Source organism: Babylonia areolata, chromosome 25, assembly GCF_041734735.1.
Source record: "Babylonia areolata isolate BAREFJ2019XMU chromosome 25, ASM4173473v1, whole genome shotgun sequence".
Lineage (NCBI taxonomy): Eukaryota > Metazoa > Mollusca > Gastropoda > Neogastropoda > Buccinidae > Babylonia > Babylonia areolata.
The window spans coordinates 12565325-12582544 of NC_134900.1; the positions used below are offsets into that span (position 1 = coordinate 12565325).

The 17220-nt window shown below is 41.6% G+C and overlaps 1 protein-coding gene across 1 annotated transcript; it reads right to left on the reverse strand.

The window, feature by feature from the left end:
* Positions 1–8236: 8236 nt before the first annotated feature.
* On the reverse strand, positions 8237–13857 carry LOC143299686 (prickle-like protein 1). The gene is made up of 3 exons (XM_076613032.1): positions 13650–13857; positions 12622–12780; positions 8237–12055 (listed from the first exon to the last, which is right to left on the reverse strand). The coding sequence occupies exons 1-3, from the start codon at positions 13836–13838 to the stop codon at positions 11825–11827; spliced, it is 579 nt and encodes a 192-aa protein (XP_076469147.1). The 5' UTR covers positions 13839–13857; the 3' UTR covers positions 8237–11824.
* Positions 13858–17220: the final 3363 nt, after the last annotated feature.

The following is a 17220-nucleotide window of genomic DNA, read 5'->3' on the forward strand; positions in this document are numbered from 1 at the left end:
TTTACCGTTCAGGATTGTAATTTCGCTGTGAATTCCGGTTTCCTTCACGTATATCAAAGTGTTTTCATGTGAATAAGTAAACAAATTCCAAGCATTTCTCTCTTTAAGCACACAGATACAGGCCTTTTTTTTTTCTTTTTTTATAAAAAAGATAAATAAATATCGCGAGGTGAGTGGTGATTCTTCTTGTGAATGAGAGATGGAACTGAGGGAACTGAGAGATGTTCCCAACAACTAAGCAAACAAAATAATCCCGAACAGTTTGGAACCCCCCACACCCCATCCCCCCTCATACATAGTCATTAAATGAATGGATGGATAAATGAATAAGAAAACCATTTTCATGCTTCTTTGGAAGCAAAGGGATAGCCTTCCAGACACACACACACACACACACACACACACACACACACACACACACAGACACAGAGACAGACAGACAGACAAAGCATGGGAAAACATTACCATCGAACACTCACATGATACTCACCCAACATTATTAGCCGTAAATTGATTTGAGCAGCGCACGGCCGACGGAGTGGTCCCATGTAGATCCTCCAGTCAGTGTGTGTTTTTTTTGGCGCCCAGCAGCTGCTTTTTGCACTGACGTCGTCACAAGAAAACCACAGGCCCCCATAATGCATCGACAGGTCACAGAACGGTTCAGCCCCCCCCCCCCCCCCCGCCCCCTCCCCCCCCCCCCCCCCTCAACCCTCACCTCCCCTTCCAAGCCACCCACTCACTTACAAAACCGAATTAGTGGCCTGTCTCGTGACTCCGCTCTGTTATTCTCGTGAGGCCAGGCAGGGGGACCACATGATCTAATCTCCACTGGGGTAGTTGACAAGATGGTCTTGTGACACTCAACTGAAAGAAAAGAGGGGGAGTGGGGTGCGGGGGAAGGGGGGGGGGGGGGGGGGGTGGGGACAGGAAAGGGAAGTTGTCAGACCAGTTCCAATGGCTGTTTATCGTGGAGTTGTGGAGGTGAGGGGATTTTTTTTTTTTTTTTTTTTTTTTTTTTTAAACGACTGTGGGTACCTGCTTATGGTCACCGAGATCTGACAGTTCGCACGTGAGAGTCACGAGGGGTTCTAGTCAGGGACTGACCAGGAGTTGTGTATCACACTATTGACAGGCACGGTAGTCGTCAAGTGGTTTCCAAGTGAACTAATAAACTTGAGGGTCATGGGTGCGATTCCCGATAGCTGCACGAAGGTGGGTAAAGGTTGGAGAGCATGCAGTCTCTTTTCCGATCTCCTAGGCTGAGAGACGTACAGACCTGCTGGTGTCTTGATTCCATTTATGTACACAGAACTACACACACACACACACACACACACACACACACACACACACGACATGCAAGTGGTCAGAGTATCGGGAATTCAATTCAGGGTCCATCAAGGGTCAATTCCCCCCCAAACCCCGTGGTGTCTGATAGATAAGATTGAGACTTGCCCTGAATCTCCTTGGTCAATAGATACGACAACTGAACCCTCTTCGCGTGTGTCCGTATGAAGAAGATCAGAGATACGCACGTAAAAGATCACGTGATCGTTATCAGACTTCGGTGGGTTGCAGAAACACAGATAATATACCCAGCACGCACCAACCCACAAATGACAAAAATCATCAACTGAGTTGACGCAGTAGGCCGTGCATTAGAAAGAAGGGAATTATGCGGTGAAATAATCAATGCCAGCTGGTGAGTATTTATGGACTCAGGAATCTATCCAGCGAGGTATCACGGAAAACAAATTATGGCTGCCTAACTGGCGGGTAAAGATGGTCACATACGTAAAAATAAAAAAATAAAAAAATAATTTCATACAAGTCATAATATGGTTCATCTGCCGTCATGATAAAATTGAAGTGCAACGTTGTGAGCACAGTATAAGCTTTAAGCTTGTTGATGCTCTTTTGTCATTCAATGCATTGTAATCATGTGTATTGTTGAATAATTAAAGTTTATTTAAACCAAATAAAAACCGCACCCAAAGGAACGAATAAAGGTGGAGTTGCAGCCGACACAGGGATAACTATCACCGGGGATCACAATCGCGTTTGGGGGCGCGTGACATGTAATGGTGCAGGTATCTGCGCGTGTATTATGTTACCCCTGTCAAGTCCGGGTGTCACTCCCCGAGGCCTGGAGAGGTGTTGGGGGGGGGGGGGGGGATCGGGAGATGAGGGTGGGGGGGTATCTTTTCACATGACGTGAGTCAAAAGTAGGACGTTGTACAACACCTGCTCCAGATTTGACAAAAAATAATAGTTTCAACAAATTTTACACAAATCATTATCAAGTTCTGAAAAGAAACAAACAAAATCAGATCAAAGACAAACAAACCAAAAACCTCAACCACCAACAACAAAATCGGCAGGTACTGAACCATCATGCACATGCAACACGTATTTCGTTACCGTCCGAAAACGTCGTCAAGCATAACTCGTTATGCTTGAATGACGGGCGCAATAGCCGAATGGTTAAAGCGTTGGACTTTCTATCTAAGGGTCCCGGGTTCGAATCACGGTGACGGCGCCTGGTGGGTAAAGGGTGGAGATTTTTACGATCTCCCAGGTCACCATATGTGCAGACCTGCTAGTGCCTGAACCCCCTTCGTGTGTATATGCAAGCAGAAGATCAAATACGCACGTTAAAGATCCTGTAATCCATGTCAGCGTTCGGTGGGTTATGGAAACAAGAACATACCCAGCATGCACACCCCCGAAAACGGAGTATGGCTGCCTACATGGCGGGGTAAAAACGGTCATACACGTAAAAGCCCACTCGTGTGCATACGAGTGAATGCAGTAGAAGAAGAAGTTACGCTTGAATGTGTGCCTACCATAAAAGTCGGAAGCGAGCAGATTTTGATTCGATTTGTTCACCATTCATTGTCTCACCCACCTTTGCTTGTTGTTGGTGGTGGTGGTGTTGAGTGTTCAGCTTTGGAACCGAGTGGCCCCAAACAGTCGGACAACAACAATCAGAACTGAATGCAATGCTCCTTGTATACCTTGGAGCAGGAAAATGACCTCCTCTCCTTTTTGAACTGTTCTTTTGTTGAATATGTTTGACGTTGTTTATTGATGGAAGTCACGCCTTTTGCTTTTCATCCACTTAAAAGCTATGTTCCTTTCTGTGTCATTGTTGGTGTGATTATTTGACGACTTGCGACATTTTATATACGCTTCTTGGGAGTAACGTATTAAACTATTGAATAAAATGGAACCTTTAGTCCACTGTTCGCCTTTACTTGATGCATGGAAGGGTCAGATCGTATACAGTAATACCTCGTAGGCGATCGTCTCATGACGTCTCGCTGGACACTGTTTGTATTTGAAAGCACTGAACGTAATAGTCCAGGGCAGATACAAAAATGGTCAAAATGTCTGCAACAAAACCGTTCTTTTCACGATAAAATAGAATAAATCATACTGATCACGCTGATATAAACTTGACCGCTGTAGGTGGGCGGGAACATGATTAGATTTTGATTTTTAATAATTATTTCTCACACATTTGGCCATGAGAGAGTGCCTTACAAAGATCCGCAAGGCATGAGCAAGCCAGGGTTACGCAAGCGCGGTATAAGGGGTCGCCAGGGAAAGCGTTTAGCGCGGTATAGTACTTGTGGCTGACTGCTGTCGCGCTGATGCTGTCCTATACCTCCGTTAGTAGGTCACTGCGGCACATGACAGATACCGTACAGAAAATAAGAGAACTCTTTGGGGTCAAAAGGAAACAAAATTTTTAATTTTATCTATTATATACTAACTTGGTAGAAAACGCAGATTTGCTTTTATGAATGTTTTACAGTTTCTTACCAGTCCTGACATTTCATAAAGAATAAAATCGGTATTATACCGACTGCAAAGGTGAATTTACGAAGGCAGCACGGGATCATTTAGTTCGTAAGAGCAATTATGTTGACATTTTACGCAATGCACAACTTGGAAATACTTCATGCTTTTCTTATTAACGTGTAGTATATGAATATCTCAATACCTGTTAACTAGGTTTGTTTCAGTGAACATTGTCGGAGCATGTCCAGACAATTGATTCAGCATGGAAGGCAGATGATGGCAAAATCGACCAACATCATGTCTTGATGTAAAAAGAACGGTATGAAATATTTTTTTTTCTTTGGAACTGAAGCGGTATTTGCAAATGTGACTCACGAACCCTGGCGCAGTAGACAGGTCAGTTTAGCGTGGGAAAGAAAATGTATCTGGCTGGAGTATGAAGGTGGCAAAATGAAGTGCATCAGATAGTCATGAAGAGCAAAGACTGCCTGGAAAAGGAAAATGGGTCAGTCTCCAGAACTTTGTTGGAAATGGGGGTCTCTCAGTCTGATTCAGTATAAACATGTGTTTACAACGATTTTTCAAATGTTTCACATGTTATCAGGATTGCAATTCATTAGAGAAATGTCTGCAACAATTTTGTGAGAATATGGTTTGTTCTTGTCTTAAATGTGTTGAAAATTATTTAAAACATCCAAAATTTCGGCGCCATTTTGTGACATGGCAATGTGTCTGAACATGAAGTGGTCAGAAACAAATAAGTACAAACCTGATTAAAATCCAGTACATACAGACCTGATCTATATTCATTCGTTGCGATAATAAAACATTGATTATCAGTAAAAATGGTACATTAAGTTTGAAATATTACGCAAAAAAAAAAAAAAAAAAAAAAAATCCATGTTATAGACGTAAACAACCCGTTCCTCTTGACGTATTTTTTATTCATTCAAAGGCAAGCACATTCATGAATACACTACACGTTCTTTATTTGCAACAGGTGGTCAACACATCTATCTTCTGCAGCACATACACTCATTTTCTGAAGGAAAAAAAATGTCTATTCAACTATTTAAATGCAATCGACGTCGTATATTAATTTTCAGTTCTGCTTTTCTGTGTTACTTCTGTGCATGTAAACGACCCAATAAAAATATACATGTAAACAAAATTCGAACTGTTTCCATATAAATCATGCGGATTCATCGTGGGAAAGCATAAATCGGTTTGACAAAACACCCTTCAATCGTGTGTGTTTGAATACATATTCAGAGAATGTGTTGTTTCCGACAGCGTGTGAGATGTACATACGTTACACGGAAATCTCCGATATGTTCATTCGCACCCCGTGGTTGCTATATTAAAAACAAAAACAAAAAAACCCAACTGTGTATGTTAATTTCGTCGTTGTTATGGTTTGTTTGTACATTTATATCTGATCCGATTAAGTTTTAACACAATCATTGTTTCTGACACATGGCGAGATGCCGTAATATACGGATACTGGTGTAAGATTTCGAACCAAGTCAACGCATGTAGTTTAGTAAGACTGTTTTCAGTTGAAGACTTAGTTCAAAGTAGAAAATCACCACATTAAATTACCTTGATTTTGGCTTTTGCTGTCTGGTGACGTTTTATCACGAAATGATGTAGTTTATCAGTTCACAAGACAGAAGAAGTGTGGAACGAAAAAAATTGTTGTATCCGAAAAATGTCAGTCCCTATACGCTTATTGTTTTGCAAAATTTGATTAGAACAGCCACATTTTACATCACACAAGTTCTGAAAAACCAAAGTATACATTGACTGTGAATGAATTTCTTAAAATTAATTAAGTTTGAAGCATTTCACGTTTAGTAGTGCTTGAGATGAAGTCAGGTGTCACATTCGGACACGGAACACATGTTCTTTGGTTCTGCTTTACACAGATAATAAAATTCCATATTTTTAGTTGTTGTTTGTTGTTGTTATTGTTGTTGTTGTTTGTTTGTTTTTGTTTTTTCTCAAAGTCTTACTTTTATTTGATTTTGTTTTTCTGCAGTCCTACATATTTGTTCACTGTGAGGATAACGCTAATCAGTTTTGTTGATTGACCGAACAGAAAGATACAAAGAATCCGGTGTTTTGATCACAATTCTTCAGATAAAGAGGAAAACTCTTCTTAAATGATATAAATAATACAATTCCCATTTCATAATAAGGTGAACAGTAGTACTTTAAACAGTTAAACACTGGGGAGAATTGATGTGAAAATGGAGTGCCTGCAGTGTTTCTGATAAATAAAATCATCCATGGTGGGGGAGTTAGTTTAGGTATTTTGGGTTCCATGTTACATATGTCATAAGGTTTTAGGTAATCATTAATAAAATACATAATTTTGCACAGGCTTTGTTTGAATGCATTGCATTGGCTAAGGATCGCATGATAGATTCATTACTATCATTATTATAAATCCAGTAATTCAAACATCTGCGTTGGGAAAGTTAGTTTAGGTAACTTGGATTCAATGTTACACGTGTTACAACAAAGTTTTACATAATCATTAATAAAATTTATGATCCATTGTTATCATTATGATTATTATTTATATCCCACGCTAAATCGACGTCTACTGCGCCAGGGTTCGTGAGTCACATTTGCAAATACCGCTTCATTTCCAAAGAAAAATATGTATTTCATACTGTTCTTTTCACATCAAGACATGATGTTCAATTTTGCCATCATCTGCCCTCTATACTTTCCCAATTTATATTCTGGACAGAGCGCCGATAATGTTCACTGAAACCGAACCGGGTTAACACATATTTAGTTAATAAGCGGAGCATGGAGTATATCCGGTCCAAGTTGTGCACTGCGTAAAATATCAACAAAATTGTACTTACGAACTAAATGATCCCGTGCTGCCTTCGTAAATTCACCTTTGCAGTCGGTATAATACTGATTTCATTCTTTATGATATGTCATGAATGGTAGGAAACTGGAAAACATTCATAAAAGCGGATTTGCGTCTTCTACCACTTAAGTATAAAATACATGAAATTGAAAATGTTTGTTTCCTTTTGACTCCAAAGAGCTCTGTTCCTAGCTTACTGTTCAGAATCAGTTGTCTGTCGCAGTGACCTGCTCACAGATCAGCATCAGCGCGGCAGCAGTCAGTCACATGTACTGTACCGCGCTGAACGCTTTCCTCTGGTGACCCCTTATACCGCGCTTGCGTAACCTTCGCCTGTGTTTGCCTTGCGACTCTTTGTAAGGCGCTCTCACACAGGCAAAAGTAATAAAAATATTCGATTCTGGACATTAAAAATCAAAATCTACCTATGTTCCCGCCCCCCTATAGTGGTCAACTTTATATCAGTGTGATCTGTATGATTTATTCTATTTTATCGTAAAAAGAACGGTTTTGTTGCAGACATTTTGACCCAACGCAAATTTTAATCTAAATTCCCTGGCCTATAAGAGTCGGGAGAGTCGACTTTCCAGTTCAGTGGCTGACAACATGGCGACAAGTGTAGATCAGCTTGCCGAGGCGAGTTAAATGTTTCGCAAATTAAAGTTAAAAAGTCATATCATATAAACAAAAGATAAAGAAACAACGCCTTTGTGTGTGTGTGTGTGTGTGTGTGTGTGTGTGTTTGAGTGCGTGCATGCGTGTCTGCGAATTTGAACTGTATCAAACAATGTCTATTACACAAACCTTCCACTTTCCCTCTCTGCCTTTACTACCTTTCCCTCCCCACCAGCCCCCTCCGCCCCTCCCCACTTCCTGATCCTCAGCACTTGTACTCATATGATAGGAAAAGACAAGAGAAGAGTTCTAATGCACAGAGAGAGAGAGAGAGAGAGAGAGAGAGAGAGAGAGAGAGAGAGAGAAATCGAGACCGAGATGGAAAAAGACAAACAGACAGGCAAACAGACAGACCAATGTTCTCGATGATGATCTCAAGAAATAACCGGCAGTGAATTACTGCATATGTGATATAAATGCAAAATGAATACATTTACACAAAAATATGTAGGGAAACAACATGCCTCTCTATCTCCGTGTGTGTTTTGTGTGTGCATGTGTGCATGCGCACACACACAAACAAAAGGAACTTCTGTAACTTACCTCACAGAACATTCTCTTCAAACTCTGTGCTGACAAAGGCTATCATTTGACGCAAACACTGAAGTACAAGCACAACTTGCGACAATTTAGATTTTAAACAAAACTTGCTAAAAAAAAAAATCAACAAAAAAATCAACAAAAAACAAAATTATAACACTGTCCATAAACATCTCAGATCTCTTGCTCCCTCTCTCTCAAGAAAATCAGCAAGCAACGGATACAAAATATCAATGTTTTCAATATGAATCTCTCTCGGACACTCTCTCTCCCTCTTTCATGAACGAAACGAACAAAAACCAAATAAAACAATGTGTAGGTCTTTTTCTATCACAGTTTATTACTAGAAAGCAGAATCAGTGAAGAGAAATGGTCATATACAAACTGCTTAAATAGGTGCCTTTCTACACTGCATTGATTATACACCATTGTTCTGTCAAGCTCAAAGCGTCTCAACAATAAGTATGATGTGTTCATGTGAGTGATTGTGGAAGTTAATTGTATGGGTGTAGTCCTCATTTTTAAGACGACAAGGTAAAGACGATAACTCAAGTGTGTGTATATGTGTGTGTGTGTGTGTGTGTGTGTGTGTGTGCTTGTACTCGTGCTCAGGCTAATGTTTGTGCATATGTATCTGATTGTGTGTGGTGTGATTGTATATATATTTTCATGTGTTATGTGCTTGTTTTAAAATCATAGGTCTTACAAACTATTCCTCCTAGCAAGTGCATGCTAACAAAATGAATTTGTGTGTGTGTGTGTGTGTGTGTGTGTGTGTGTGTGTGTGTGTGTGTGTGTTTGTGTGTGTGTGTGTAGGCATGTGTGCACATATGCTATATGCAATATGAACCTTTTGATTCAAATCAGACGAACAGCATTGTCATGAATGCAGGTCTGACAAAGAAAACAAATTACAAAAGCAATATCAACAACTGACCAAGTAATATAATCACAAACCAAGCCACTGAAATGAAGAGGGAAAACGTCACTCTGCATTCTATGAAAACAAAACAATAACTGAAAGCTAAAGAAGGGGAGGAGAAAGAAGTGCATGACACACAGACATACAGACAGACACAGAGAGAGAGAGGGAGAGAGAGAACTGAAGAGATACTGGGGACAGAAGAGAGGGACATAACAAAAGGAGGGAGGAGAGAAAGATAGGAGGGAGAGGGGCATGGGGGAAAGAGACAGAGACAGCCAGAGAGACAGAGACAAAGACAAATGGAGAGAGAGAGACAGGGACAGGGTGTGATCCGTCCACCGTGTACTTTATACCTATTTTCATTGATCAAAAAAAAAAAAAAAAAAAAAATTCAATGGCTTATAATTCCAAAGATAGATTAAAAAAAAAAAAAAGAAAGAAAGAGAAGTAATTAATCAAAATACTGATTGGAAATATGAGTACGTGTAATGGATTTGACTATGAAAATGTGGATACAATTTATACATGTAAGTTGCCATTTTTGGTTTTCCAGATGAGTCAGACAAAAATATTGGTCAATCAAAAAAAAAAAAAAAAGTGAGAGAGAGAGAAAATGGATGGATAAATGGTGGGATAAATAAGAGCTTGAGAATGAATGGGTGGAGGAACAGGGGACAGACAGGTGATAGACGGGTGTTTCAAAAGGCCATTTTCATGATATACATGATATTTCCACACAACCTCCACACAAAAATCGGCAGTTCTATAGCCTGGGCCTACTGGTTAAAAACATTTCTGAGAAAACTGGTAGATTTACCTACATGAAACGTTTGCTTCTTCTTGCTGCTGCCACACACTGCATGAACAAATCTGCATTGTTAGTCACACAAATGTCAAGTCTGTTTTGCGAAGATTAGCTGTTTCCACAAAGAGGAAATCTAAAATTTACAACCATAAATAATACTACAATTTTTCTTTTTTCTCTTCTTCATTCTTCCTTTATATTGTTCTTGATCCTTCCCTGTCATTTCCCTTTTCCCCTCTCTCCTCCCCTTCCTTCTCGCCTTTCCAAACGGATGAATGTACATCATACGGCATTATCAATGTCATCTTTGATAAAATGATTATACATTCATAATGAATAGGAGACATTTGGGCTCTGAAATTTAATGTTTGACACATTAATAATGCTGAGATATAAATCTTGTGTCCCAAAATAATGCTGTGTCCCAAAGGGATAAACTGACTGTATACCAAACTGAATATCCATAATTCTTGTTACAACTGTTGTAATTGGACATTGACATTTCTGTACTTGTGAAAGCCACCTTGCCCCCCACCTCAATAATCTGCTGTGAAATATTTTAATGTTTGTAAGTACCACTCTGACAAACTGATGGTTTTCAGTTTTGTTCTGTTCATAATAAATGTGGGGGGAAAAAAAGAAGAAGAAAGATTCTTAATTAAGGTAAGAATACTGTTTTAATGAAATCTATGATACTGGTTAAATAATGATGCTGACATCACTGTCAAGAAGGATCACGGGGACCACAACAATGGTGCTGACAACAAAGTGAATGCTTTACAGAATAAACTGTAGTATAATCACAAAAGATAAAAAGCAATGACAACACACAATAAGTTAACTAGATTGCTAAATTGCGTAATTTTATATCACTTGTTGGCCCAATTCATATAGTGTGTTTGCCGTCAATAATACTGTTAAAAATACTGCTGATGAGAGTGAATATTAGTCACACTCTTAATCTCTCTCTCTTACACACACACACACACACACACACAAGCATGCATGCACACATGCACGCCACTAATGCTTACCACACAACCAGACACACAGACATTTAGCAGTACTCTCTATTTACAGGATCAGAAAATATGTGCATTGCTGTCAAATTGAATGATTTTCCTGTCCACTGTTGTGTGAGACTTAGACAGTTTCAAAAGTCACAGTATCAAATGGCAGTCAAACACAAGCAGTCCTCAAAACAGCAAAATCAAACAAAACATTTCACACTATACTGTTGAAAAATGAAGCAATGGAAAACGTCAATCCAAAAGTCATAGTACATGTATGTCATGCACATGCAAAGCAAACTTGATTTGGTATGTAGAGGCTTCCACTCAGGTTGTGAAAGAAATGTGCATAATCCTGAAGAAAAAGAAATCCACAAAGAAACATTTGTTCAATGATGGCCATTTTGGCCCCTGTGACGTATCCATCCTGATCAATACACCCTCATTCTAAGAAAGGAAAAAGAAAATTATACTAGATGTTATACAAGAAAATAAAGATATTTGATGATATACAACAATTTTGAAAGAGCTGCACAAATTTAGGTATCATTTTTAAAGCTTTCAAACATCTGTTTAATATCCAGAAAAAAAACTGAGTACCATCATAATAAATACTAGAAAACAAAGATATAAACAAGAAAACATAATATCATACACTGTTCAAACTGGACAATTGGCCAACACTTTCTTTGATGAAGAGCATTGGTCTGCATGTAATGATCATAATAAATTTAAAAAAACACACAAAAAACCAACAAATAAACTGACCAAAATACAAATCTCCAAAGCTTCTCTCAGATCTACGAAGTTGCACACACACACAATGTCTACATGACCTAACATCTAAAAAAAAAAAAAAAATTATCTTAACAATAATAAGAATAAAAATAATAACAACAAATAAAAGAAAAACAAACTCAAACATTCAAAACAACATGCAATAATTATGCAACAATAAAAACAAGAACAAAGAATGATGAAGAAACAAAAAGGGGATGAAGTCATAAACCACCATAAAATGAAAACAACACCAACAAAAGTGATCAGCACACAAAAGAATCAAATACAAACAATGGCAAAGACGCGGCGCCATGACAGGACACCGGAAGAGGTGCGCACGCGTAGAGAATCCAACGACAAAGGAATCGGCCATGGGGCCAGGCAGGTCACGTGGCATACTGGCGCGCGATGGAGGCGGTGTGCGAGCAGCCATTGAGGCGGTAGTGGCAGTCCTTGGAGCAGTACAGGCGCCCGTCCTTCAGGATGAACGGCTGGTTCAGCAAGGCGCGGGCGCAGGAGTGACAGGAGAAGCAGTGTGGGCACGCATGCCAGTGCAGGGCATTGTGCGTGATGCCTGGTGCATCAGCCGTGATGGGGCGCTGGCAGGTGCTGCACACCTGCAGGGACAATTACAACAGCAAAATAAACAAAATAAAACAAATGAAATGGGGGGAGGGGGGGGGGTACCCACTTGATCCAACAAAGGTTTTCATCTCCCAAGTCAATATGATAATGCCCTTAAATGCCTTCCTGTGCATACCCCCCGCAGAAGATCAAATATACACATTAAGATCCTGTAATCCTGTGTTCAGTCGGTTGTGGAAACACGACACACCCAGGAAGTATACCCCTGAAAACAGTACACAGCTGCCCAATCATACACATAAAAGCCATTTAAAAAAAAAAAACATCAATGCTCTATACAGAGTTGGTATGTATCTTAAGCTCTGGCTCTGATAAACTTTCTGATATTTGTTGGGAAAAAAAAGTGTAGCATGCATAATCAGTCCAAAGGTATGGGGACAATTCACATACTATGGTATTCACTGCCAGATTCAGCACAGCCATCAACGCCAGACCACAATGCAGCAGCAGTGACAAACTGTTGGAGACAGGTGTTAACAATCAGTTAACAGGAAACAAGGAAACCTACCATCACCTAGATCATGGTTGACTCCCTCACCTTACTGAAGAGCTTCTCAAAGCAGTACATGCAGTAGGGGTTGTCGTCCTTGGCAATGTAGCGTTGTCCTGCCAGGGGCGTGTCGCACTGCCAGCAGCAGAAGTGGTGAACATGCCAGGATCGCCCCTCCGCCTGAGTGTACTCACGGGCAAAAATCAGCTGGAATGCACACAAATCAGTTTGTCCATCACTCGGCATTATATTCACTTTTTGTCATTTCTTTGTTGCCGCTCAATTTAGCACTATTTCTGAAATTCACAAGTGTCAAGAACTTTCTTACTTTGTATACGACAGACATAAAACTTCAACATTCAAGTTAAAACAAATGTTTCTCAATAGCCTCTTTTTACAAAGCCCACCAGGCAATCTGAATAAATAAAACACCTGATGCAGGCATTCCAGTAGTTAAACAGGGGAGATCTCATATCCGTATCCCTATCATACAACACCTGATGCAGGCATGCCAGTAGTTAAACAGGGGAGATCTCATATCCGTATCCCTATCATACAACACCTGATGCAGGCATTCCAGTAGTTAAACAGGGGAGATCTCATATCCGTATCCCTATCACCAAAAGCTTAAAATAAGGAATACAATTTAAAATCACTAGATTAAAATATAAAAACAACAAAAAACAAACAAACAAAAAATATACTTGGGATGTACGGATAATTATGTGAAATAGAACTGTAACACTGCCTTATTTAAGAAACACCAGATTCATTACCAAATCAGAGAGAGAAACACAGAGAGGAGGTGAAATGCTTGGAGGAGGGGGTGTGGGGGGGTAGAACTAGAAGGCAGACTGGGAGTGGAGAAGTCAAGGGAGAGGAGGGACTTGCCCCTCATCACAAAATGAAACACCAATGACAGAGAAAGCTTGTCAGTAAGATAAATCTCATCCTCAAGGTCTTCCCACACCCACACCCTTCAACCCCCTCATCCCTCACACACAACCCCCCCCCCAACCCCCCACTCCCTCCCTCCAGCCCAAACCAACTCAAACCACACCACAGAACCCACCCACCTCATCACAAGCAGAGCAGCGTGGGTAGAGCTGATCAGCATAGTGACGGCCACAGTAGACCCGGCCCTCTCGGCAGAAGTAGATGTTGTCCACCAGCAGCTGCCGGCAAGTGCAGCACGAGAAGCACCCTGGGTGCCAGCATTCCCCTGGCAACCGTCCCGCAATCACCCCAGGGGATCCCGACTCCATCCTGGCCTTGCAGTTGTGACAGGTCTGGAGGTGATTGGAGAGGGGGCGGGAGGGGGGGGGGGGAGAGAGAGAGAAGAAAGGGGATTTTTAGTTTTGCATGTCTTGTTTTTTTGTTGTCACTGTGTTTGTTTGTCTGGTGCATGCATGTGTGTGTGTGTGCGTGTATGTGTGTGAGAGAGAGACAGAGAGAGAAAGAGAGAGCGAGTGTATGTGTATGAATCAAATGTGACACTTAAAACCTGAGTGTGCATGAGAGCAACTCTTATGTTGGCATAATTATTGCGACAAGTCTGTTGAGAATAGAAAAACAGAGGAATAAGTATAATTCTCCTTTTGTTCATATGTTTGTTACTTATCTTCTCTTTCTTCTTTTGTTATCATCATTATTATCATTATCATTATTATTATTTTCATCATTATTATCATTATCATTATCATCATAATTGTCTGTGTGCATACGCATGCGTGAGTGTGTGTGTGTGCATGCACATGTGTGTGCACAGACAAACAGAGAGGTCCATTTCAACAATTTGGACAAGAGTGACTCAAAACAGTCCAGATCCATCATGCCTTTGCAGTTTAACAGGTTTTAGTGAGAAAAAGGGATTTAGTGTGTGTGTGTGTGTGTGTGAGCGCATGCATGCACTTGTATGCGAGCAACATCATCATTGCTTGGCAGGTGTAAAAGAGAGAAAGTATGTGCGTGTGTGTGTGTGTGTGTGTGTGCGTGTGCGTGTGTGTGCGTGTGCGCGGGCGCGCGCGCACACACGTTCACCTCCATCGGAACTTAACAGCTGTGACAGGTGTGAAAAATAAAATACGAATGTATTTATCTAATTCTAATGTATATTTTTCCTTCCTTTTTTCATCAGGGAGTAAGGACCCTAAGGGGTGTTTACATGAAAGAGAGAGAGAGAGAGAGAGAGTGAAGTTAAGCAAGGAGGGAAAAGCAAAGTGAAAAGGCATAAAACAAGAGCAAGAGAGAGAGACAGGGGTGAGTTGGGGGGGTAGTCAAGAGAAAAAGGGATAGATGGTGTCAGAAACAGCAAGAGAGGGTGAGTAATAGAAAGAAAAGAGAAGGAGTCAGAAAAAGAGGGAGAACAAGTGAGAGAGTGGGATCAGAAAGAGAGAGAGAGGGAGGGAGGTGACCTGTGAAAGAGGGAAAAGAAAGAAAATGAGGGGCAGAGAGAAAGAGAGGGATCAGAAAAAGAGGAACAGTGAGGGGGGAGGGGGGGGGGGGAGAAGGGACAGAGATCAGATAAAGAGGGACAGAGAGAGAGAGGAAGCAGGGAGATGAGAGAGGGTTCAGATAAAGAGGGAGGGAAGAGAGAGAGAGAGAGAGAAAGAGAGAGAAAGAGAGAGAAGATAAAGAGGGGGCAGAGAGAGAGCGGAAGAAGGCAGACGAGAGAGGGTTCAGAAAAAGAGAGAGGTGAGGGAGAGAGAGAGAGAGAGATGGGAGGAGAGAGGGACAAGAAAAAAGAGGGACAGTGGGGGATCAGAAAAAGAGGGGCAGAGACAGAGAGAGAGAGAAAGAAAAGGAGGGACCGAGAGGGTGGGATCAGAAAAAGAGGGGCAGAGACAGAGAGAGAGAGAGAGAAAGAAAAGGAGGGACCGAGAGGGTGGGATCAGAAAAAGAGGGGCAGAGACAGAGAGAGAGAGAAAGAAAAGGAGGGACAGAGAGGGTGGGATCAGAAAAAGAGGGGCAGAGACAGAGAGAGAGAGAGAAAGAAAAGGAGGGACCGAGAGGGTGGGATCAGAAAAAGAGGGGCAGAGACAGAGAGAGAGAGAAAGAAAAGGAGGGACCGAGAGGGTGGGATCAGAAAAAGAGGGGCAGAGACAGAGAGAGAGAGAAAGAAAAGGAGGGACCGAGAGGGGGGGGGGGGGGTGTCAGAAAAAGAGGGGCAGAGACAGAGAGAGAGAGAGAGAGAGAGAAAGAAAAGGAGGGACAGAGAGGGTGGGATCAGAAAAAGAGGGGCAGAGACAGAGAGAGAGAGAAAGAAAAGGAGGGAGAGAGAAAGAAAAGGAGGGACAGAGAGGGTGGGATCAGAAAAAGAGGGGCAGAGACAGAGAGAGAGAGAGAAAAAAAAGGAGGGACAGAGAGGGTGGGATCAGAAAAAGAGGGGCAGAGACAGAGAGAGAGAGAGAAAGAAAAGGAGGGACAGAGAGGGTGGGATCAGAAAAAGAGGGGCAGAGACAGAGAGAGAGAGAGAAAGAAAAGGAGGGACAGAGAGGGTGGGATCAGAAAAAGAGGGGCAGAGACACAGAGAGAGAGAGAGAAAGAAAAGGAGGGACAGAGAGGGTGGGATCAGAAAAAGAGGGGCAGAGACAGAGAGAGAGAGAAAGAAAAGGAGGGACAGAGAGGGTGGGATCAGAAAAAGAGGGGCAGAGACAGAGAGAGAGAGAGAGAAAGAAAAGGAGGGACAGAGAGGGTGGGATCAGAAAAAGAGGGGCAGAGACAGAGAGAGAGAGAAAGAAAAGGAGGGACAGAGAGGAGGGTGGGATCAGAAAAAGAGGGGCAGAGACACAGAGAGAGAGAAAGAAAAGGAGGGACAGAGAGGAGGGTGGGATCAGAAAAAGAGGGGCAGAGACAGAGAGAGAGAGAAAGAAAAGGACGGACAGAGAGGGTGGGATCAGAAAAAGAGACAGAGAGAGTGGGATCAGCACGAGAGACAGAGAGAAAGATAGTGGGGTCAGAAGAAGAAGAAGAAGAAGAAGAAGAGAGAGAGAGAGAGAGAGAGAGAGAGAGAGAGAGAGAGAGAGAAAGATAGTGGGGTCAGAAGAAGAGATACAGAGAGAGAGAGAGAGAAAGATAGTGGGGTCAGAAGAAGAGATAGAGAGAGAGAGAGAATGATAGTGGGGTCAGAAGAAGAGATAGAGAGAGAGAGAGAATGATAGTGGGGTCAGAAGAAGAGATAGAGAGAGAGAGAGAGAGAGAATGATAGTGGGGTCAGAAGAAGAGAGAGAGAGAGAGAGAGAGAGAGAGAAAGATAGTGGGGTCAGAAGAAGAGATAGAGAAAGAGAGAGAATGATAGTGGGGTCAGAAGAAGAGAGAGAGAAAGAGAGAGAATGATAGTGGGGTCAGAAGAAGAGAGAGAGAGAGAGAGAGAGAGAGAATGATAGTGGGGTCAGAAGAAGAGATAGAGAGAGAGAGAGAATGATAGTGGGGTCAGAAGAAGAGAGAGAGAGAGAGAGAGAGAGAGAGAGAGAGAATGATAGTGGGGTCAGAAGAAGAGAGAGAGAGAGAGAGAGAGAGAGAGAGAGAGAGAATGATAGTGGGGTCAGAAGAAGAGAGAGAGAGAGAGAGAGAGAGAGAATGATAGTGGGGTCAGAAGAAGAGATAGAGAAAGAGAGAGAATGATAGTGGGGTCAGAAGAAGAGAGAG